The 25624-nt window shown below is 42.8% G+C and overlaps 1 protein-coding gene across 1 annotated transcript; it reads right to left on the reverse strand.

Annotated features, from left to right (window-relative positions):
* Positions 1 to 6329: 6329 nt before the first annotated feature.
* LOC137281565 (uncharacterized) lies at positions 6330 to 11000 on the reverse strand. The gene is made up of 5 exons (XM_067812876.1): positions 10868 to 11000; positions 8717 to 8904; positions 8025 to 8156; positions 6789 to 6854; positions 6330 to 6440 (listed from the first exon to the last, which is right to left on the reverse strand). The coding sequence occupies exons 2-5, from the start codon at positions 8859 to 8861 to the stop codon at positions 6376 to 6378; spliced, it is 408 nt and encodes a 135-aa protein (XP_067668977.1). The 5' UTR covers positions 8862 to 8904; positions 10868 to 11000; the 3' UTR covers positions 6330 to 6375.
* Positions 11001 to 25624: the final 14624 nt, after the last annotated feature.

A 25624-nucleotide genomic window follows, 5' to 3' on the forward strand; every position in this document is an offset into this window, starting at 1 on the left:
ATACCAATTTTTATGCATAACGACATCTTCTGGAAGTGGCCATAATATCGGCCAAATGTGTGCGCTCGCGCTACTAATCGTTAGTCAAATGCAGACTACTGCGAGAAACAGGAAGAGAGAGGAAGAAAATGACATATTTGTCACACAGTCTTGTGTAGTAAATGTGGAAAACAACGTTGAACTGATGATGGTGACTTTGAGTTTAGTTTTGGCGTACCAGTGGTCAGTAATGACATCGGTAAGGAACTTCACATTTCTGTTCCCAGATCAGCTAAGCATAAGAGTCCCGTGAAGGTCCGGGCTAGATTAAGCCTTCAGAACCCCATACTTGCCCGAAAAGGCGACTATGCTTGTCGTAAGAAACGACTAAAGGGGTTCGGGCGGTCAGGCTCGCTGACTTGATAAACACGTGTCATTGCTTCCCAATTGCGCAGATTTATGTTCCTTCTGTTGATCACTGGATTGTCTGGTCCAGGCTCGATTATTTGCAGACCACTGCCATATAGCTACAATATTGCTGGGTGCGACAGAAAACTCAACTCACTCACTCACTCACTAAGCATAAGAACGTCTGAACCGCTGCAGTGTTTTCAACTCGGATGAGGGGAGATGTCAAGATCCTTTGCAGAGAAGATGGTTTAGGCGGTAATAAAACAAACCACTCGCTACTGCTGCAACAAGACTGTATGAGGCAAGTGTTGATGAACAATTTAATTGCAAAGTGACGGATGAGCATACATTTTATGATATTAATCATCCTAAACTTAAATATTGAAATTATAATGAAAATCACTTTCACTAAATAGACTTAGCTTTGTAGCATATGTAATATTACACTCTACGCTCATTTGTGTGTGAAATGCAATTGTGTGTATTGTGAATCCATAGTTTTGTTTCACATACCAAAGTTTATGAAAAAGCATGGTCATCACTAGTTTAAAACTTTTTTTTTCTGAGACGTATTTTAACTACTTCGGGTCATGTGGTTTGAGATATTTGTTATTTGGAAATATGAGTACTGTTTTTGACTTTTCTTTACATGTCACAAAAGAGGAGCCGTCCGGTCATATAAACGTACTTCATGTGTGGAACTCGACATTGTCTGATGTCCTTACCTTGGAGCCAAAACGTTTAATGTGTGAAATGACAACCCTGGCAACTACGGATACAGAGACACCTGCTGCAGATTCAGGTTGGATCAACTAAATCATCACTTTCATTATTTCTTAAAATGTCATTGGAAGAAAAAGAACCATTGTCTCTGCTTGACTTTCTTTATCCACAAAGACAAAATGGGATATTGTACAGAAAGTCTACAGACGTCATGATGTTAATCTGATCGAACGCTTACCTGAGTCAGTATTTACAACATGAACGCTATCTCTGTAGACACTAGGAGATACACGGCTAAATTCATATGTACGCTTTATTAGGCCCAGCTGTGTGCAAGATTACTTAAGACTAGAAAACCATTAGTTCTGATTAAATTGATGAAACGTTGAGATATGTATTGCTTGGGTCGAAGAAAGGTAAGGGTACTGGTTTTCAAAAATAGGATGTCAACACTACCCATGTCAAGTGTATTGTACGAAAACTGTTTATTTTCTATAAAAATGTAAACGTTGTAAATTAAATTTTATATAAAATCGCTAGCATAAGACATTACCAATCGAACATAAAAGTGTGACAAAATGAACAGGGAGGTAAAGTGTGACTGAAAATGAAACATACAGCTTTATGGATTACAACTTCTTGATTATTAAATTGAGCGACGTTTCGATGTAGATTCTTATATTGTTATCATTATCAAGCAAAAAGTGAATACAACCAAATAGTGAGATGCTTTGTATACATGGTATGTTGTGATAAACAGCGGATTAACAGAAACAACGGCAAGTAATAGAAAAAAACGACAAGCGGTACGTGATTGGAAAAGGCCAATCGGGAACAAAAACAAGAAATAGCACCAGTGATGAAAAACTATGGTTGATTGTTTCAGTTTGACTCAGCAACTTTTTCACTTCATGTGAAAAGGTAAGATAGATTGCCCGTATTTCAGCGTTAAGCTAAGACAAGTCTACAGGTATTCCCATTGGCGCCAGTGACTATGACGCCGATCCATCCTAGGTTGTTACAGTAACAGGTGTGTGACACCCCTTTGTCCCTAGCCAACACTGACTGGGTTGGTTCTGTCTCGGCGTTTGACCATGCAGAACGATTCAATGACCGGCTGCTCAATTCAGTGGCACCGCTGCCATAAAAGAAAGTACATATGTTGATCTTTGTATGCCTATTTGACCATAAGCGAGGCCCAATGTGCCTGTGTCCAGCCGGAACGCGTGTCTACTACCAGGACCTGGACCCCCTCGGCCCTTCCGTGTGGCTTTGATTATCATGACATTGTGTAATTCACATCGTTGTGTTATCAAGTTGTCATTCAGGTAGGGTACCTTCGGGTATCTTAATGGTTAAAACGTTCATTCCTCACGCCGGAGACCAGGGTTCGATTTCCCACATGGGTACAATATGTGAAGTCCATTTCTGGTGCTTCCCGTCGTGATATTGTTAGACTATTGCTAAAAGTGGCGTGAAACAATACTCACTCACTAACTTACTTACCTAGGTAGTTTCTTTTAAATATGGACGAGAATCCTGGCACGTAATCGAGCATAATCTTGTTTACAAACTGTGTCTCGACTTTGTTCTTCATTCAGTTCACAATAAAGACTAGTTCTAACCTGACACATGCGCTTGATCCAGGTGAAGCGAGGACCCACGTGTGTCTCAGCATCACTATTCTAGATCTGTTCTTTAACCAGTCACAAAGTCATGAATATGTATTCAATCATCATATTCATAACATGAATCTGGGAGTCAGTTCTTTAAATCTATATGGACTTTAATATGCAGACCACTAAACATATATCCAGAAAGTTTGGCGCTAGTTTGTTTTCAAGTTTATATCCTAGGCTTCCTACTTACAGTTTTATTTAAGTTTGTGTGTTATTTAAATACCCGTGTCATACACAGTTTAGCACAGCTATCTCCCTTGTGCCTTGTGGTTATTCCAAAACTTGTCCACTCGGCACCTGTGTTTAACACGACAGCATGCCCTAATAGCCTTCTGTCGGGTCAACAACAAGCATCTCCAGACTCAGAAATAAACTTGGATCTATTTTACCCGTGTATACAATTTTTCACATCCCGAAATATGTCATGCATTTGTGTTTGAGCGTTAGCAGCCAGTTTGAGTGGTCATTATATATAAGGTTACGGCACCTGGAGCCGGTGGCGCAGTGATGGTCTACAGCTTGTTGTTCAAGAATGATACTGGCAAATGTTCTGGGTTGCCGGTGTGAACGTCTCTGTTTATCCACTGGGCAATGCCTTGTGGTCCGGCATGTTTTTGCCATGACCGTGCACTTCTCTGTATGATGCATAAAGACGCTTCACAAGCTGTGCGTATCAAGAGACCCTGTGGAACTCACAAGTAGACACGCGTTATGTGGAAGAAGACATAAACAGTCTGAAATAGAAACATAAACTCGGCGCAACGTGCCTGCCCTTTCAAAGCTGACATGCGACAAGGACTACAGCAAGAAAAACGTCTATCATGCAGCATCTCACAGGTGTCAACAGGTAGATACTGACTTATATATAAACATAGTGATTTGTCATACAAACACTTGTCCACTCAATGTGAGAATAAATCTGGATGTTTGGGACGTTTAACTAAATGCTGAAGAATTCCAGCGGAATTTTGTAGTTGACTTATGTACATTTGGTTTCCTGGCACGTACATACACGTGACATATATGGATGAAACTTGGTGAGGTAATTACAGTTGACGCATTCACATGGTAAGGTAATTACAGGTGACGCATTCACATGGTGAGGTATTTTACAGGGACGCATTCACTTGGTGATGCATTTTATAGGTGCCGTATTCACTTGGTGAAGTATTTTACAGGTGGCGTATTCACTTAGTGAGGTAATCACAGGTGATATACCCACTTGGTATGATAATTACAGGTGATGTATTCACCTGGTGAGCTGATTGTAGGTGACATATTCACTTGTTAAAGTAATTGCAGGTGACATATTCACTTGGTGAGGTATTTTACAAGTGACATAAACTTGGTGACTTTCACAGAGGGTGTTCCTCTCTGATTACAGATCATGTACACGTCCGCTCACAATGACAAAGTTCTGGTTTCATTTAGCCAGGAACATCGTGTGATGGCTGTTCCAGTGTCCACTCTCGTTATACCACTGCACTACTAACAAAACAACGTGTAACCGCTATGCCCATCCTGCTGACTACTTAGTGAGGTGTATGGAATGTACACTTGTGTCCGTGATTACAATGCAATCAACAGTAAACAATGGTCAGCCCTTGGACTGTGCCCCAGAAACCACGAGCTGGTTAGTCCTTGTCAGATCCTGACACGGCATGCCTGGGGCAGAGATTCCTTCAACCACGTGGGAGGATTATTGGACATTTATAGTGAATTAACCTATCCGAACTCCCACACCTCGCCCCGTCATCCATGACGACTTGCAGTAGGTGGGAGATTTACAGTGGGTGAAAATGTCCTTCGTACACATACCAAATGGTCTTTGAACCAAAATGGTTTCAGGTCTAACTTTCGAAAAGAGCGAAATGGAATATGGTGAGAGTTCGAAACTTGTCTTGAATGTTTGGCAGAAGTGACTAACGGGATCGGAGGTCAGGTTCTTTGACCTTGATGTTCTATGTCAACTTATCCTGCATTGATATGTGCTCGTGATGTCAGTCACCGATTGTGTGCTGCTCAAACTGCTGCCAGTCAACATACGTTGAGCACTAAATGAGGTTAAACAATGTATTCATAAGTACGACACATCAAAATGATATGCTGAATTTTAGACCTTCAATGGATGCTTTGTAAGAATAGCAGTAATGGATATCGTTTCGAGGCTACTTAAATAGTATCTTTCCAAGATAACAGCACAGCAAACTATGGCATGAATGTTGGCAATTCCATGATGCCAAAGTGCTGGTACTATTGGTTTCGGAGGCTGCACCATGGAACGACGCCATGGATGCATCTTCAGCAGATATTAAAGAGATTGCATAAGATGCAGTGGGCTGGTGTTCCTCTGTTTCCAAAGAATGTGATTCATGTTGCTGCTCCGTGACAAAAACACAGGCCAACACAGATTCTCGGCACCAGAATTGCTCGTTAATCAACCCTCTGTTGCAGGTAAGAACCCAAGGACAGTCGGATCTCGTTACATCTCGGAACCATTCGTTACGTCGCGAGAACCCAGGGATCACTGAATTTAAACCTATAACTTCCGGTGAGGAAACACACGTAGTTAAGCTAGTTGGTTTGACCAGGTCAAGATGACCTAGTTGCGGTACTCTCAGACTCCAGTTTCACAATTTATGTAAACTTTAATGTTGTCAAATATCCAATGCTACCGACACAACGCCGTTTAGACTAGATTATGTAATTTACGTAGCCAGGGGACTGGAATGGTTGTATACGGTCCAAGACGGGAACCTTGTTTATGGATCATACACAGATTCGACAAGTGACCCTCTAGTTGTGACTGTACAATCAACCCAATCAGTGTACACGACACGATCGGCTCTGTGTGACGTCATTCGTGACCAACTGTTATCCCGCTACCCGCACCCCTTTGGAAGGATTTCATGTTGACGCATGAACACCAGAACTTCTTCATGCGAGAACAGCTACTTTTCTGTTTTCTTTCACCGGCAATACACATGAAGGACGAAGTTGGCTACTTTTACAAATTTCGTACAATTTCGTATTTGTGTACATGACGGTTCTCATGTTTTCTGTTTTCACCGACGAGTTCGTTGGCATGCTTTCATGATTTTACGTGCGCTTTCCGACATGTACATGTTTCAAAACCTATCCAATTTGCAGTTCGTATTTAGAAATATACATCTGAAAATATAAGGTGAACAATTGGCTATTATTACGTTGGAGTATGTTTTCAACAAGTCGCCCTCGTCACCATTGAAACCGGTTAAAATCTCTAATAAGCAGAGCGACATTGTGACGAGAGTGTGAACTCTTTCCAGAAGGTGAGAGGATGGGTGAGTTAGCGGGTGAACTGGTGGGTAGATGGGCGAGAGAGTGAATGAGTGAGTTAATTACAACTTCATGTAGACCGGAAGTGATGAGGATGCCAAGTACATGTGACGTCCTGAAGGAAGAGTATGGTAGTTGCGCCATCCTTACCTCAGAGGATTCTGAAATGGGCAAGGGACACAAACCGGTGTCCGAACGAAGTAATCACATGACATTGCGGACAGTTACTGCGTTTATTTGCTCAGGTAAGTGTGAAGTGACGTCACTACTCGTTGGAGTAGAAGTCGTCAACGTCTTCGTCCTCTTCAGCAGCACGTCTCAGATCCGGATCTGACAGCAGAGAGTGGATAGGTGCATAACACCCAATACATAACAAAGGAGACATTGATCTGACAGCGGAGAGTGGATAGGTACATAACACCCAATACATAACAAAGGAGACATTCATACGTATTTCGAGTGAGTAAGTTTGCAGGGAGGTTTCGTTGGTCACAGTGCCTGTTATCCTTAACCATGTTATCCTTGATTATCCTTGATAGCGTGTATCCGCTTTGCTCAGTGATTTCAATTACTGGTTTGTCTGGCCAAAACTTGACTTTTTTTAGGATCAATATTGACTGTGGTGTTAAAGGAACATTCACTGGAATATCAACTCTGATATGCTTATAGCTGGGCTACCTGCATCTATAGTCATCAGGTCTCGCATGGTCCTGGTGAACTCATCGACGCTCACTTCAGAATTGCCTGCCAATATTACAACATTACAAGATTTCAATATAAGATTAGGACACAATAATACAATGAAATACTACAATCAAATATAATAATACGATGAACAAAATGTATTAATACAGTAGAATAACAGAATACAATAATGGAATAATAGATTACTTAACAATAATGCAATAAAATACTACAAGTTTGCAGGTTGCATTACACAGGAGAACCCCTGCAGTCCCAGTCTAGAGGGACCGTTCTGTAACTGACCGTTCATTTGATGTAGACTGAGGACACGTATAAGCGTGGCAAACAGACGTGTTACACAATTTGTGGTCAATAACAAGCGTTTCCAGTCACGCCCAGGGCAGATGTGTTATTAACAAGGTGCCCATTGACGTCCAGGGTAGATGTGTTACCAACAGGGTGCTAAGTGACGTTCAGGGTAGATGTGTTATCAAGAGGGTGCGCATGCCCAGTCACGTCCAGGGGAGATGTGTTACTAGCAGGGTGACCAGTCACGTCCTGAGTCGATGTGTTGCCAACAAGGTGACCAGTAACGTCCAGGGAAGATGGGTTACTAGCAGGGTGACCAGTCACGTCCAGGGTAGATGTGTTGCCAGCTGGGTGACCAGTAACGTCCAGGGTACATGTGTTGCCAGCAGGGTGACCAGTCACGTCCAGGGTACATGTGTTGCCAGCACGGTGACCAGTAACGTCCAGGATAGATATGTTGCCAGCACGGTGACCAGTCACGTCCAGGGTAGATGTGTTACTAGTAGGGTGACCAGTCACGTTCGGAGTAGATGTGTTGCCAGCAGGGTGACCAGTCACGTCCAGGGTAGATGTGTTACTAGCATGCTGACCAGTCACTTCCAGGGTAGATGTGTTGCCAGCAGGGTGAGTAGTCACGTCCAGGGTAGATGTGTTACTAGCAGTCACGTCCTGAGTTGATGTGTTACTAGCAAGGTGCACATGCTCAGTCAAGTCCATAGAATATGTGTTACCAGCAGGGTGACCAGTGACGTCCAGAGTAGATGTGATACTAGCAGGGTGCCCAGTTACGTCCAGGGTCACATCCCGGGTAGATATGTTACTAGCATCATGGCCAGTCAAGTCCGGGCTAAATGTGTTATGAGCATGTCGATCAGACAAGTAACATTCGTGTCTGACAATAAAAACAAGCCGAAAACTTACCGTCTTCATCCACAAGAGGAAGAAAGTCCTTCACTGCGCGCGCATCAAAAACTTTCTCGGCCTCCGATTGGTCAATTATGCCATCCTTATTGATGTCAAGGTCGTTGGCATCACGTCCGTATAAGTAGTGACCTTCAACGAACAGAGAACTGTTTAGCAGTATTACAGCAATTTCCCACCTGGTACACCAGAAGGATATTCGGAAATTCTAGTAGACTCGTTTGGAAAAACGATGTGCGACAGCTAACAAAACACAAAAGTAAGACTCAAACCTTACGGAGACAAAACCGGACCACTGTTAATCTTTCAAAATGCTCGTAAAATAACTTAGAAGTTCGTTTCAGAAAGCAGGAGGGGTGGCGGCAATGAGTATAGGGGTGGGGAAGTGGGTATGAATACGACAGTAGTGAGTCACCAAAAACATTAACCTCGCTGCTGCAGGGTTCATGCTTGACTATACCATACATACTGCACCACACTACAAACTACGCCCCTCCCCCACACACCACACACAGACACACACACACATGCACACACACGCGCACACATGCACACACACAGGCACACACATTACACACACACGCACACACACACACCACAGCATCCCCCTACACACACACGCGCGCACACAAACGTCAATCTTCTTCTAAGGAGGCCATGATATCCATCCCTGCCTGGCATTACAGTTTTACCTCGTATGTGCTTGTATACTTTGTACACTCTGTACACTCTTCTGGCAATTCTCCATGCCCGTCTAATCCACCGTCGACGCCCCCACCCCTCGGCGTCTGGCAGCAGGATCAGTCCCAGGAGTAGGAACACTAGCAGCAGACGCATGATGATGTTGCAAAAGGTGTTGACGTTACCGACGTAATATACTCTTCAAGAAACAAAAAAAAATAACTATACATAAGAAATATTTTGAACTTTAGGAAAATGTTTGACACAAACCAATCCATGCAGAATCCCAACATGTAGGGGTGTGGTTGCCGACGACATAACGTTTGAAAAAAGAAACGTTGAACAAAAGTGTAACGTTACACTCAAGTCAACCTAATGTTGCTACCGCCGCTCAGGGTCGCTACATCCAGTTGAGACATCTTCGTACAAACACCACGGCCGCATCATCAACAACAATCCAAATCCTGGATTGCACCGAATCTCCACCCAGAGCGAAATTGGCTATGGGACCTTGTGAAAGAGAACCGGTTCAACGTAACGATGTTACCTTCATCTAAGTCAACGGTTGATCTTTGAAGCATGACAATTCTCGTCCTCACTTTGCATGTGTTTGTACAGGACTTTGACCAGCAAAACAATGTTCAGGTGTCACCTTCACATTCTTAGCCACCCGATTTGAACATTAACCGATCTCATAGTGAGAACAGAATATTTTTACGCCAGTGTGGGGCCATTCCCCACCCCCTCCCACTTTGTGTTTTAACAACATCTGAAGAAGAAGAAGAATGATAATGATGCACTTGTCTATTTCTGTCTTGATTCTACGACACGCTGGTGGTTCCTTGTGGTCGTTGAGCCTGAAAACTCTTCGACGAATGACTTCCTTGTCAAAGTTATCGAACTTCTGTTTTCTTCGTGGTTTAACTTTTGAGACGATCCCTACATGCTTTGTTTTGTTTACAGGTGAGCAGACTTTGTGACATGGAACTGAAAGTGCTCGACTAGTGCGGTACAAGATTTCACCCCGAACTTCGTCTAACTAAAGAAGTTGAACACATGACAAGTTTCAGTGTCCTGACTCATTGTGACTGTGCACTTGACAATCAACTCCGTAGATATGCAAGATGATAACCTTGTGATAACACTACAAGTGTGAAATATACTTTAAATCTACATTTACTCATATGATTCTGTTTGTAAACATTAATGACAGTATCTTAAACATCTATAAATGAACTACCAGCCAAGGCGAGACGTACGTCCCGGTAAAGACATAGACTGAATACTGCTATATACACAGAGGAGCTACCTATTCCTCTCAACTAAATTTATCATATCACTGGTTTTGAAAACATCTTTAAAACTTTGAAAACAGAAACGGTAAGTGTTTAGAAAATAGCCAACACATTTTAAACCCTGCAAGCATTTCACGTGACTCTCAGCAACGTTTCTATTGATCTAATCTTGTTGTATTTACCCAACCACAGATTACTACTCACAAACTATTGCAGTCAGTTGTGATGGCATAAACGGACTCATGTCAGTGACCAAGCGCACATGAGATTCTGGAAACTGCATAAGAACCCCACAAATGAATATACGCGTTTGAGAAAGATCAAACGCAAGTAAAGTAATATGATTGGCTGATTGACAGATATCCTTGCTGCGATCATGTGCAAATGTGAGTGAGTGAGTGAGTGAGTGAGTGAGTGAGTGAGTCCACAGTATTCCAGCTCTATCGCAGTGCACGATGCCGACTCGTGATGTTTATCTCTTCAGGAAAAAGAACGAGCATACATGGAGCACTGTCACTGTTAGAGAGTTAAAGAGGGTGATCGGGGAGCCAAACTCGGGAATACATGGCTATCTGGGATGCCCAAAGGATCCATAAAATATAATTCTGTTAAATCTCCAACCGAATTATTTCCCACCCCGTCCTCCCAGTCCGCCCTGCAATGCTGAAGCCATACATTGGGCAAGTGGAGACGTCCTCAGGTTCTGGTCAGAATCTCCCATCTGCCTGGGACTCCTTTTTAGTTTGTTCCAATCCAGATTCTATATATTCAGAGACTAAACAGTAGTCTAGCCAGTACCTGGCACATGTGTATTGTCAGTACATTGTGAAGAAGAACGGAACCGAGGTATCAACAAGACGGACTTACCTGTAGAGTTGTAACTGAAATTCTGTCTCCTGTGGATTGCAGCAGCGGTGATGTAGCTGTCCTGGTAGGCCCTATTTATACACAGTTATTGCTGAGTGAGCAGACTGAGATCACTGACAGGTGACATATCCTTGTAACATACGTTGTAAACAGGTACCTACCCGTCAATATGTTCTTGATGTACCAAACAGATAAGGGCGATCGATTCTACATTATACACGTGAACCTGATGTGAAATTCAGACGCTATGGAAATTGAGACTGGCTTCACTGTGGGTTATAGCATTGCAGAGAGGCTTAGGCAGTGGAGAAATAATGTGGTTCAGGGACTACGAGTGAGTGAGTTAGTTATACCCCGCCTTTTAGCAAAATATGACGGGGGACGCCAGAAATGGGCTTCACATACATCGGGAATCTAACGGGGGTCTTTGGAGTGACGGTCAAAGGCTTTGACCACAATGCTACCCTGCCGAGCCTCAGGAGCCTCAGAGGTGTTGGTAACTGAGGTCTAGCAGTGAATGAGTGAGGGTGTGTGAATGGGTGACTTATTGTTTGTTATGTAACGTCCAACAATAGTGATTGAGTGACCTTAATTTTACGCCAAACTGAACAACAATCCAGCCATATGAAGGTGGTTTGATAGTTATCGAATCCAGACCAGTCAAGATGTAATCCTGTGACTGGCATCATCGGTATTAGCGAACCTGAGGACAATGGTTTCTTGTGTAAAGTACGTATTAATGAGCATGGTATAATACCACTTTGTGTATGTCATCTCTAATACCGCTTCATCATCATGAAATTTGGGTCGGGGTCCAGGGGCACTGGGGTATTCTGGTGGTTAACACTTTCGCTCGTCACGAGGAAATCCCGGGTTAGAATCCCGACATAATTGCAATGTGTGAAGCTCATTTTCCGGGCCCCCGCCTTGATATTGCAGAAATGTTGCTAAAATTGAACTCACTCACTCACTCACTCACTCAAATGGCTCCAGTCCATGTGCACGGGTGTATTTCTATTGACTGGTACATGGTCACTTTCACTAGCGAGATGTAGACTATGCCACGTGTGTTGCAGCAAACCTGGAGTTGTATAGAGTCAGTCTTACTAGTCAGGTGTAGACTATGCCACGTGTGTTGCAGCAAACCTGGAGTTGTATATAGTCAGTCTTACTAGTCAGGTGTAGACAATGCCACGTGTGTTGCAGCAAACCTGGAGTTGTATAGAGTCAGTCTTACTAGTCAGGTGTAGACTATGCCACGTGTGTTGCAGCAAACCTGGAGTTGTATAGAGTCAGTCTTTCTAGTCAGTTGTAGACTATGCCACGTGTGTTGCAGCAAAGAAGTTGTCTGTCGGAATATCATTCAAACAAACAGTGAGTGAGAGAATGAGTTTAGTGCCACACTCATCAATATTGCAGCTATATGGCGACGGTCTGTAAATAGTCGAGTCTGGACCAGACAACCCAGTGATCAACAGCATGAGCATCTGTCTACGAATTTGGGAACCGATGACATGAGTCTGCCAAGTCAGCGAGCCTAATCGCCTTTTACAAATAGCATGGGTCACTGAAGGTCCATTCTACCCCGGATCTTCGCGGATGTATTCACACAAACAAACCAGTATGCTGAAGATACTTCGCCACCGAGTCGTCGCAGACGTCGCTCGTTGCTGCATAGAGCTGCATCCCTTTGGCCTGCCACAATCCGGTAGTTGTGGGTTTGTCCGAGGTATGCACGCAGTATGCGTAATACCCGCAGGAGAGGTCAGCCGTGGAAATTTTACCGTCCGTTGGAGCTGCCGCCTTTAGTACCTGCATTACTTCTCTCTGAAGACTCACACAGTTTACCGACAGCTGTATCAGACCCAGACTCACTCACTCACGCACTCACACGAAACTTCAGGTTCCGGGCACCATTGAAGCGAAGCTGTTATTGAAAAAAGTGTTACTTTATACTCCTAGTTTACAACTGGGCAGTCTGTGCAGCGCTAAATGTTGGCACGGTGTGGATTTCACAGCTAACAGGACATATCAGCATCAAAACATTAGTTGAGGTGTGACAGAACCACATCCTGATTGCGTGACACACCTGTCCATGTCAACAGGTGTGATCCACTACCCGCGCGTCCACAGCAGCATGGCAGGGGTTACATGCTTACATAATATAAAACGCAATAGATATATTATGAAAATACAGCGAAAGCATGTGAAGTCAAGTCATGTAAACTTCATGGGATTATCGTATTAACATCACGAACACAAACCTTCACTCAAAAAGAAAGTGAGACTCAATCTTCATAAACCTTTCATTTCTTTCCTTATGAAGATAAAGTTTAGAAACAATATTCCGTAACCGTTTGTCTTATTGCTTGAGGATCCAGTCCGCATTCAGTGACTAATGTACACAGCATAGCTCTGTGTACAGTGACTAATGTACACAAATTATCTATGTATACAGTGACTAATGTACACATCATCTATGTATACAGTGACTAATGTACACACAGTAATTATGCATACATTGACTAATGTACACAGAGTAGGTCTGTATACAGTGACTAATGCACACACAATACTTATATATACAGTGACTAATGTACACAGAATACTTATATGTACAGTGACTAATGTACACAGAGTAGTTCTGTATACAGTGACATGTGTACACACAGTATCTATGTATACAGTGACAAATAAACGCAGAGTAGTTCTGTATACAGTGACTAATGTACACTGAATAGTTCTGTATACAGTGACAAATGTACACACAGTATCTATGTATACGGTGACAAATGTACACTGAGTAGTGATGTATACAGTGACGAATGTACGCACACCATCTGTATACAGTGACGAATGTACGCACAGCACCTCTGTATACAGTAACTAACGTACACACAGTATCTCTGTATCCAGTGAGTAATGTACACACAGTATCTCTGTATACAGTGACAAATGTACAGACAGTATTTTTGTATACAGTAACTAATATACACACAGTATCTTTGTATACAGTGACTAATGCACACACAGAATCTTTTGTATACAGTGACTAATGTACACACATTAGCTCTATATAGAGTATCTAATGTACGCAGAGTATCTCTGTATACAGTGACTGGTGTACACACAGTATCTCTGTTTACAGTGACTAATGTACACACAGTAGCTCTGCATAAGTGACTAATGTACACACAGTATCTCTGTATAGAGTGACTAATGTACATACATTATCTCTGTGTAGAGTGACTAATGTACACACAGTGGCTCTGTATATATTGACTAACACGCATAGTACTCACAGTACCATGCACATTGAACTGGCAGTAAAGTTAGAAAGTGTTTTAGAAAACACTGCCAACAATACAGGAGTGCATATTGCACAGCACAGTGCGATTGTGTCTCCATCACTGTTCAAATGACAGGTTTAATATAAAAAGTTGTCGTTGCGTTACGAGATGCAGCTGATGCGCATCGCTAGTGGATAACGTGCTGGTTCAGATTTCACACGATCGAGATAAATGTCGGCAGGTGTACAGCAAGCTGAAGAGAGCTGAAATGTAACAGGATACTCGTCCTAATGCGTTTTTTCTGGTTAAAAAACGCCCGAAACAAACGAACGAACGAACGAACGAACGAACGAACGAACGAACGAACGAACGAACGACTGACTGACTGACTGACTGACTGACTGACTGACTGACTGACTGAATGAATGAATGAATGAATGAATGAATGAATGAAAAGAAATAAACACCTTCAGGGTAGCCAGTAGCCAATTTATGTCTGAGTGTGCTTTGACTGTTGTTAAGCACGAGTCCGATATGGAAGCTTCGATGGTTCGCTGGAATGCTCAAGAATCAGTGACTGTGTGTATATATAGGGCTGGTTGTGCTGACCACACAATAACGGAGTAATACAGGAGCTGTGTCATCATTCGGCCTCTCTACATCTGTCTTCCTCTTCTTCGAGAAAGTTCTCTGTGAAAGATTTAATAGAACTGGTTCTGTGACAAGACTTTGGTGAGTTGATATTATATTTGTGACCCGTTACTTTAGATTTAACTCACCTGCATTGTACTGGAAACCTCTTTTGTAAATCATTGCATCTTGCTCTTTGTTCAATACATAATATTGAATATTTCAGACCTGTAGGATTTATATTTTTGCTGTTTCTGAGGGGATTTTTTTTATACCTTATATGACGGCAAACCGTAAGACAATACATAAGCCTTTGTTATATCCACATATCCGAGACCCGTAAGTTAGGTTACTACCAATACCAATTCCAGAGAGAGAGAGAGAGAGAGAAAGAGAGAGAGAGAGAGAGAGAGAGTGAGAGAGAGAGAGATCTGATATTATTGTAAAAGAGGACCTCTTAACCTCTTAGGCTGGTCAGACAACTGCAGCTAAGCCTTGGAGAATGGGTTATTATAATTAAAGACTATTCCTACATATGTAAACGTATTTACAACCTTTAGGATATAATCATTATATAAGCAATGTTCTGGCGATTTAATCTTCTGAAGACCATTACCTTTGTTTTAGCAAATTTGATTTACATCAAGTTCACACCGTTTGGAATAAGCTGACAACGAATTCATCTGTGTTTGCAACTCTTCAACAGATTCAGAAAATATTACAAGATCTTCAGCATACATAGGCAGAGACAGGTATAAGATTTAAACTCGTAAGGTATACAATTATCTTTCAGGAAAAAATCAATGACGTAGAATGAAAATAAAATTGGTGATAATACTTCTCCTTGCATTAAGCCCAGACTATTTCTAAATACTGGCTTTTACAACTACCGATCCTCACAGGTTACGTTAAGATATAACGGATGGACAACTGATAAAAGCTTCCCTCTAACGCACAATTGTGCAAATTCGAGCCATAATTTACACCTATCTACTGAATCAAAAGAGCTTTTAAAATCCACAAAAGTACAATACAACCATTTTTTGCTATTCAGTGTACGACTAATCACTGCTTGGAGCTGAAATATAGCATCAACTGCGCTGAGATTCGGACGGAAACCAAAGTGAGCATCGGCAACAGAGTTATGCTTCTCGGCTCAACTGAGGATCCTCTGATTAACAACCCTTGTCAACAACTTTCCAAAACAACTAATAAGGCCAATCCCTCTATAATTACTAGGAGCTCTTGGATCACCTTGAAAACTGGAATAATAACAGATGAAGCCCAGCACTCGGGCAAAAACACAATCAAATATTTTATGTGCAATAGGCAAACAATACCAGTCAAATTTAATGAAATATTTATTTATAATGCAATCACGTTCATGAGATGTATACCGTTTCAAACCATCTATAGCTTGCTTTATTTAATTCATGATCAAGTTCTGGTAACACATCTGAGTCACCCAGGTTAGCGTCGGTGGCAGAGATATTTTCATCATTACAATCACAATCCAATATTTTCTGAGGTCATGGTAGAATGTTCATTGCTTGATGTTATTTTAATACAAAAATTGATAACATGCTTTGTGGTGTTTTCCTTAATAACTGTTCAACTGTTCGCAGGATAATATCGAAATCTGTAAGATTTGACACAGTGCATCGTTACACGTCCTTGAAGAGATGTGGCGTCAAAAGTCAGTGCACACATTCAGTATCGTGTGTGTCCGGAACTGGCAACGATGACGGATAGAGCTAAAGTCAATTCAGCTAATGTCAATGGCCAATTCTAGACTTGGCGTGTACGTCTGAATGATATCATTAGTGTTAATCGCTTTGAGAATGCGCGTGGAAAGGATGTGCTACAGGGCTATATAAATACCCATATATATTCCTGAATCACAGACCAGTCAGACTGTCATTGACAATGGCAAGTTGTGCCCGACCATGAGATGTGATGCCTCCCCATACCATGACTCTTTCGAAACCTGTCGGTTCCTGACTAGATGCAACCCGGAAACTGTCCTAGCAGTCAAACTGTTAGTCACCAGCACCGATACCTTACAGAACACAGACAGACCATGTCTACGTCTACACACCTAGGGAATACAGACCATGTCCACGTCACCACCTTTAGGAAATACAAACAGACCATGTCTACGTCACCACCTTTAGGAAATGCAAACAGACCATGTCCATGTCACCACCTTTAGGAAATACAAACAGACCATGTCCACGTCACCACCCTTAGGAAATACAAACAGACCATGTCCACGTCACCACCTTTAGGAAATACAAACAGACCATGTCCACGTCACCACCTTTAGGAAATACAAACAGACCATGTCTAAGTCACCACCTTTAGGAAATACAAACAGACCATGTCCACGTCACCACCCTTAGGAAATACAAACAGACCATGTCCACGTCACCACCTTTAGGAAATACAAACAGACCATGTCCACGTCACCACCCTTAGGAAATACAAACAGACCATGTCTACGTCACCACCTTTAGGAAATACAAACAGACCATGTCTACGTCACCACATTTAGGAAATACAAACAGACCATTTCCATATGTCCACCTTTAGGAAATACAAACAGACCATGTCCACACTTCCACCTTGAGCTGGTTACGGAGAGAGGCGAGAGTTGACGGATGTATACAGATCTCGTATTACTGACAAACACGGTGAGTAGTCTACATTATAGCTGCTTCACACAGTTCAGAAGAATGTACAATGTCATACAAATTTAAACTGACATCGTTTCTCCCGTCTTCGGAGAAAGCAACAGTAACGAAGAGAGCCACCAAAACAGTTACTTGATAACAGTGGTAGCTTCTACACCGGAACGTCATCTGTCAATATGACTTTACATGTTAATTCCAAATATATCATGTATTATATTTGACCAGTTTCTGGCATTGTGTAAAATCCACATTGAGGCAAATCCACTGACTCGTTACCTACAATGCTTAATTATTTAAATGTTTACCTTTCTACAGGTAGGCACGTCCAATGTTCAGGTTTTAATCAACCCTCTTTCGATCAAACAGTACATGAAGAAGTTTGGACTCTGGGTATATTTCGTCTTAATTTTGACCCCGTTCACAACCATATGGCAGCTCACCAACCACGACAACCACGTGTCTAGTGCTCTTGACCCCTCTACAACCATGTCACCAGTCGTCAACTAATGACAACCTCTACAACCATGTCACCAGTCGTCAACTATTGACAACCTCTACAACCATGTCACAAGTCGTCAACTATTCACAACCTCCACAGCCATGTGACCAGTCGACTCCACTGCCCCGCCTTACACAGTCCCGTCCCGTCCCGTCCCGTCCCGTCCAATTCCGCATCGCCCCGTCCCTACACTACCCTCCACGCCACGCCACGCATCGTCCCGCACCTCACCCTGGTCAGCAAACCTACAACAGGCACCTCCCAACGGTTGATGGACGTATATTGATTTGAAGTTACTGTTGACATTAGACATGATACGTAGAACTGCTGTGATCCATGGCTGCACCCCCTGCTATTCATATGTGACATTTCGATGTATCAGATATCATTCATTGATAAGTGTTAGAGATATTCGACACTCAAGGAGTCCATCTGATCAAGAGACCGTGGATGGGCGAACCCAACAATGAAGAAAGCACACACTTTACACTTTCCATGTTTTACCACCGTCCATGATTCCGCTGGCACAGGTACATTGTTGGTGAAAATGGAAACACCTGACTAATTGTTTGATCGGCATTCTAGAAGTTGGTGACTCAAAATTAAAACAAACAATATTATGGATTGCAAATTCTTATTTATTGTATAAAGCGACGTTTCGACGTAGGTTCTGGCATCTTGGGGTTGGGGATGATCAGAGCCACTAGTGGTTTAAGGCAATCTGACTGCAAGTCGCTACATCGATCGAATCCTGCTACTTCAGCTCCTCTCACTTTTGACAGCCAGAGGGAGCTGCTTCAAAAGGACAACGTTCGATCCCACACAGCTCGTGTAATAGGTGACTCTCTCGCCAATGAAAACATCTTTGTCCTTCCCTGGCCTTCCAGATCGCCTGATCTGAAGCCGATCGAGCATCTGTGGGACGAACTTGATCGACGCGTCAGTAAACGTCGTCGTCATCATCATCATCATCATCATCTTCATCATCATCATCATCATCATCATCATCAGACACTTGCAGAACTTGCCATCGCGTTGCAACAGGAATGGCGAAGAATTACTCAAACAGAAATCCGACGAGTTCATGGATCCCATACCAAGGCGGTTTCGAGCAAGGGTGGTGTCACCATGTACTGACACCATGACCTCCCCCTTGTGTCAAGACACGTGATGTGTGTGACAACAATACATATGTTCGTCAGTTTGTCGACATTTTCTATGATCAAGCTTTATCAACTAATGTATACTTATATAGGGCCAATACATATCCTTATTTTGGGCCTATGCGTTTCTTTTCTTGAAGAGTGTAGTAGTATATGTGTTATTAACCTTGATAGGTGTTGTTCTAGTTGCAGTATTTTAGGTTGTAGTGGTAGTAGTGGTTGTTGTAATAGTTGGTAGTAGCAGAATGAAGGAATAAATTGATTCCTATTTTTGCTCCAGAATTATGATAACTTTATGTTAGGTAGTTTAATGTGAAATGTCCGTCATCTCTTTCCCCTTCAGTTTACCTCATACAGTAATATAACATACTCTTCTCCATTCAGCGTCACCACCATATAGCTGAAATATTGCTGAGCGCGGAGTAAAACTCAACTCACTCAAGTAATCATTCAGTGTCCCAAGGAAATATTCCAGCACAGATATGGTCGAAATGGCATCTTAAGGTTATATTTACAGGCTGCTGATGACATTATATCACACATTCTGTGTCACCGTAGAGTATCGAGAATTTGCACACTTGTCTTCCGAGCCTTAGAAACATGTATCTGTCTTCCGAGCCGTAGAAGCCTGTATCTGTCTTCCGAGCAGTAGAAGCCTGTATCTGTTTATGTGTCCTGTTGGTGACAACAATTCCACATCCGCCATGGTTGAGTCACTTGTTGAGTGTTTGTCTCAACCCTCGCAAAGTAGCATTGATCAATTACAAAAAGAAATATACCGCATATACCGCTAAGCAGCTCATAGACATAAATGAATGTGATAATCATTGACTGCCATTATATAACAGAAATAGTGAGATAGCTGTTTAACCATACAGGCTTAGGTGAGCTGACTGTGACCCATGCAGTTGGACAACATGACACTACCACAGTCATATATTAGTGTTGTGTTACTGTACTACAGCACTGTGGCATGCTTGGATAGTAACATTACCCAGCTGCAGTGTGACGGGATTTGCTGGAAATGTCTGTTAAGTATCTCGACGATGTGATCTGACAATTGGAAATTTGAATCCATAAATAAACAATCGTTTCTTTTCAATTTATAAACGAGATCCTTAATTTAGACAAGAGAGAGACACGATGGTAGCTCCTGTGTCATACATGTACGCGCTTTTAACGTGTATTCAAAACATGTCGTAGTACCTAGTGATGGTCTTGTAGTGATGCTGGTAGAGATGGTGATGGTGTTGATGGTGGTAGTGATGTGGTAGTGTTGGTGATGGTGGTAGTGATGGTGGTGTTCCAGCGTTAGCTACAAATGCAGAAGGAGACATTTCTGGAGATCGTGAGTACTAAGAGTCACCTGAACACGTCCTGCCTATTTTCTTTCCGCAAAGCCGTAACCACTGAATCCCGATATAGCACATACTATACCTGGTGCGTTCGAACACTTTGAACACCAATTTCCAATTATTTGAAACGCAGGGTTTGTATGTGTACTAATTTTGATTTCGTTATCAGAGGGTAAGGACGCCCGCACTATCGCAACTACCTAGAGAGGAAACCAGAAATGTTGTGACAAGTGCACGTGGAAAACGTAACTGAGCAGCCTTAAGCTGAGATGCTCTGATTATGACTGCATACACTGACGATAGCGTATTTCAACACCACCTCTGTGTAGATTATGTTTCAAATGTTTGTAAGAATGGTTGTGTGGACGTGGTTGTGTGGTGGGATGATGTGGTTGTATGGAGAGATGACGTGGTTGTGTGGTGGGATGACGTGGTTGTATGGAGAGATAACGTGGATGTGTGGTGGGATGGCGTGGTTGTATGGAGAGATGACGTGGTTGTGTGGTGGGATGACGTGGTTGTATGGAGAGATGACATGGTTGTGTGGTTCTATGGAGGGATGACGTGGTTGTATGGTGGGATGACATAGTTGTATAGATGGATGACATGGCTGTATGGAGTTATGACGTAGTTGTATGGAGGGATCCGAGGTTCGCGGCACCCTGAGCCTTAACAGATATCCGAGGTTCACAACACCCTAAGCCTTAAGAGATAGGCGAGGTTAACACATCATAAGCCTTAACAGTTATGCGAGGTTCATGGCAACCTTAGCTTTAATAGATATCGAGGTTCAAGTACCTTTACCTTTAACAGATATCCGAAGTTCACGACACCATTAGCCTTAATAGATATCCGAGGGTCACGACATCATTAGACCTACATTGGCCTTGTAAAAGTACAGGCAGAAGAAAGTGTAGTTCGTTTTGAGAAAACAATTAGGCACGGGACTGGAACAGTGGTCGCAATGTTGCAAACCTGTGATCCAAAATTATTTATATCTGAAATACGACTGTGAACATCAAAGCATTCTTATTTGTTTAATTTTAGCTATTATTAAAATGGTTTTATACTTATTGTTGCAAGGCAGCTGACCACGTAGGGGACGCTGGTATCACTTCTACCTGAAGAAGAAGATGATTTCATAATTATGGAGATATACTAGTAGTACTAAACGAAATGTTTTTTTAAAGACGTTATCTGTTTCTAAAATATTGATAATCATAAAGATATTGTTGTTAAAATGTATAATAAACTATAGGCTGCCAAAAATATCATCCCGTGTCCTCAACCCGTTCCCCTTCCTGGGATACCGTACTCAAAACTCCGATGTCGTGTGATATTTAATTTTTTTTCTGTCAGTTTGCCAAGAGGAATGCTTGATGAAAACTCAACAAATGACTTTTATCTTCACGATTCAGGGAAACGGGTGATCCACATAGACACACATGATTAAAGCGAGCTCCTATCGAGTCCTCACGTGTAATGGCTTGTCGACCTGCATGAAGTGCACATCAATACAGAGGCATAGCATCCATAGCATAGCGGTGTTAAAATACGTAAAAACAAACAGGAATGTCGAGTGTTTCCAAAGTAAGACCATCATGGAGATTATGTCAGTCAGGTGTAAACTCCGCACGTGCTGTGGGAGGGTAAAAACACGCCCACCCCCACCTACTCCCCCACCCATCCTCAAGTCGGTGCATGTCATACCGTGAGCCCGTGAGGCTCGTCTCGCGCGGATCGAGTTCGGTCTTGACAGGAGAATCGATGTATATTTGATAAGTACGTCGAACTTTGTTACCTAAACCAATTAGCCTGATATACATCCGGGCAATCAGCGGGGCTACTCCCGGATAATCAAGGGACGGGGTATTAGTGTCTTGCATATGACAGGCTATATTCAGGGGAGTGCACGGTGGTGGGGACGTGATGGTGGTGAGTCGAGCTGAGTTGGGCTTTACGTAACGTGGTGGTGATGGTGGTGACTTTGGAGACGTGGTGATGATGGCGCGAATATGTGGGTGATGGGGGAGGAGGGTGATGGAGATGTGATGACGCAAAGATGTTGGTGATTATGGTGACTGATGGCGGTGGTGATGGCGGTGGTGATGGTGGGGACGTGGTGGCGGTGATGGTGATGACGTGGATCGCGTGTGGCTTGTGTAGCTGTTGATGGGGCTGTCAGTCATTAAGTTGATGGTTATGTCCACCATGTTATCGCATACATATGTACGGTTGTGGGGTTGGTGTTTATAGTGACGCCTGTAATAAACAGAGCTGGCGATGTCAGTAACGCTGACATTGTCTCGGTGTTAGCCTGCTCAACAGTCCCTGAACCACACTACTTTCCCTTCTACCTACCCCCTCAGCAATACTAAAGCCCTAAATGAAGCATGTCTGGATTTCACAGGTTCTGAATCTCTGGTCTCCTTGGGGCTCCCACCCACAATGTGGAGTCAGATGGACCACAGGTTCAGATAGCTACATGGCGATACATGCTTGGAATATCCCCTTGCAGGTGCGTGTAGATGCCGCGGTCGCCCCTTCACCCTGCATCACCTAGGGAGTCTGTGGTGTGTAAGACGACGACTGCTAACGTCATCATCATCATCATCATCAGCAGCAGCAGCAGCAGCAGTAGTAGCAGTAGTAGTAGCAGTAGTAGTAGCCGCTGCTTGTCAAATGTAGCCAGAGCTCGGTACTGGTATAGTAGCAGTCACAATTATAGCAGCTTGGTCAAGTAGCAGCAGCAATAGCAGCAGTAACAACAATAACGGTAGTAGTAGTAGTAGTAGTAGTAGTAGTAGTAGTTGCAGCAGCAGCAGCAACCGTCCACCCGATCCATGCCACTAACTTACCAACCACCGATCTACCCCACAAACTCACCGACCACCCGATCCCACTCACCACCCCTCCAGTGTATACAATACATCCAATCTTCTTACAAGGACCAATGTCAGAATTTAATTATGTTGGTTTCCCGAATTCGGCCCTGATCCAGAAAAGATCACGACATGATTGAAGCCATCTTTCTCAAGTCATTAAAGTGACTGACAATATTCAAGGCACTCGAGTGAATTACAAATTACAGTCCCCATCGATCAGTGTGCAGAGTACTGTTTTTGGACGGACTTACAAGAAACAAGCTCTTCATCACCGACACACGCGACACCAGTAAATCCCAGGGAATGGCGACACGGCAAAAACTTATATTCAATATGTTTTGTTTGTAGGAGAATAGTGATTGCTGTGGGCTAACAACCCCGGGTGGTGGAGTGACGCAACTAGTTGTCTCCTACATAGAAATGTCAAGTAAAACAGGGCCGTTCCGGAGTGCTGTGCCGTGTCAAACTGCTGTAAAAAGAGAGAGCGTGTTTGGATGTCGGAAGCGAGGGATTATTCTTTCAGATTTTTCAAAAAGATTTTACAGGTCTTTGATAGCACTTTTTACACCAAAGCTGCATTTTTGTTTCTTAAAGAAACTGATTTATTGGAGCATAGTACAATATGAGCTGATCTCAATGTATGGGTTAGTCTTTCTAAGTCTCCAACAGCAGGTTCCGTAGTTGGGCAGCTCAAGGTTCATAAACATCCTAAGTAGTGTCTAAACGTGTTTCCAACACCCCATCATTAGTGTGTGCACCTGTCTCGAACACATCGTTACTAGTGTTTGAGGATGTCTCCACCATCACCCTGTCAGTGGTGTTTGAAGGTGTCTCCATCACTCCGTCAGTAGTGTTTGAAGGTGTCTCTACCACCCCGTCAGTAGTGTCTAAAAGTGTCTCCACCACCTCGTTCGCAGTGTCGGAAGGTATCTCCACCACCCCGTCAGTACTGTTTGAAGGTGTCTCTACCACCCCGTCAGTAGTGTATGAAGGTGTCTCTACTCTCTGTGAGCAGTGTCTGAATTTTGTCTCCTCACAACGCAGTAGTGGCTTTGTGAAGGTGTCTCCATCCCCATACATCAAACACTCACACACTTCCCGACACGTAACTGACTTCCACTGTGAAGAGGAAAAGGTGTAAATGTTTCACTGAGGCATTGTCTTTTCTTACTTCTTCCTTAACTGCAGCAGGGACCACGATCGCATGTTACAGTTGCGCAATGTATAGAGCGTTCTCGGAACTGACAAAAACCTGTACATGCCGACTGCGCCGATTGCTAAAAACTGCCCTCTTCATTCAAATGCTCTTCCACTGGCTACAACAACGACGATGTGTCACTCCGCCACTCTGAAAGGATGTTTACCTTAGATAATGATACTTGAAGTGGAAATCAGGTAAATATGATCTTGAAGATATCACATCATAAATTATCATGATATAAGCTCATGTGGCAGGCGCCAGTTCTGAATATTTTGTTTTGAATAGTTGTGAGTAGTTGTGAATAGTTTTATCCAATTCAGGAGTTTTATGTTCTGGTATTTTAAAGTTGTTAGGACACTAGTTTTTTTAACTTTTCCTTACTCTGCACTTGGTGCAACCTATTAAAAGTGAAGCGGTTTTAGCTTAGTCCATGTTTGTCATTATCTCCTGTTTGTTCTAACGACCTGTGAAGGTCCCGTGCTAGAATAGGCCTTCATCACCCCATGCTTGCCATAACAGGCGACTGTGCTTGTCGTAAGAGGCGACTAACGGGATCGGGAGGTCAGGCTCGGTGACTTGGTTGACACATGTCATCGGTTCCCAATTGCGCAAATCGATGCTTATGATGTTGATCACTGGTTTGTCTGGTCCAGACTCGATTATTTACACACGTACTATTTAGAAATGGACAGCTGCTGCAATGAATTTCAGGTGGAACTACAGTTGAACATTAAACCACTTCAGGCATCAGTAGACTAAGAATTTGTGTTCGTGGATTGTTTGGTGTGATCAAACCCATTTTATTACCCACGTGGTACTTCGTCAAGGTGTTTCATAACAAAGTGTTATGTGTCATAACAGCTTCGAGTGATTTGATTGGCTAATGCGTGAACTTTGACATTACTGGTAATACTTTCATCACTCATTTCATTCATAATTTTCTTTCAAAAGTTTTCTCACCTGAGAGCATGTAAAACGAAAACACTTTTATGGAATTGGATAAAATTTATTTAGTCTGGTTACTAGCATTATTTTCAATTC

The sequence above is a fragment of the Haliotis asinina genome, chromosome 4 (assembly GCF_037392515.1).
Source record: "Haliotis asinina isolate JCU_RB_2024 chromosome 4, JCU_Hal_asi_v2, whole genome shotgun sequence".
Lineage (NCBI taxonomy): Eukaryota > Metazoa > Mollusca > Gastropoda > Lepetellida > Haliotidae > Haliotis > Haliotis asinina.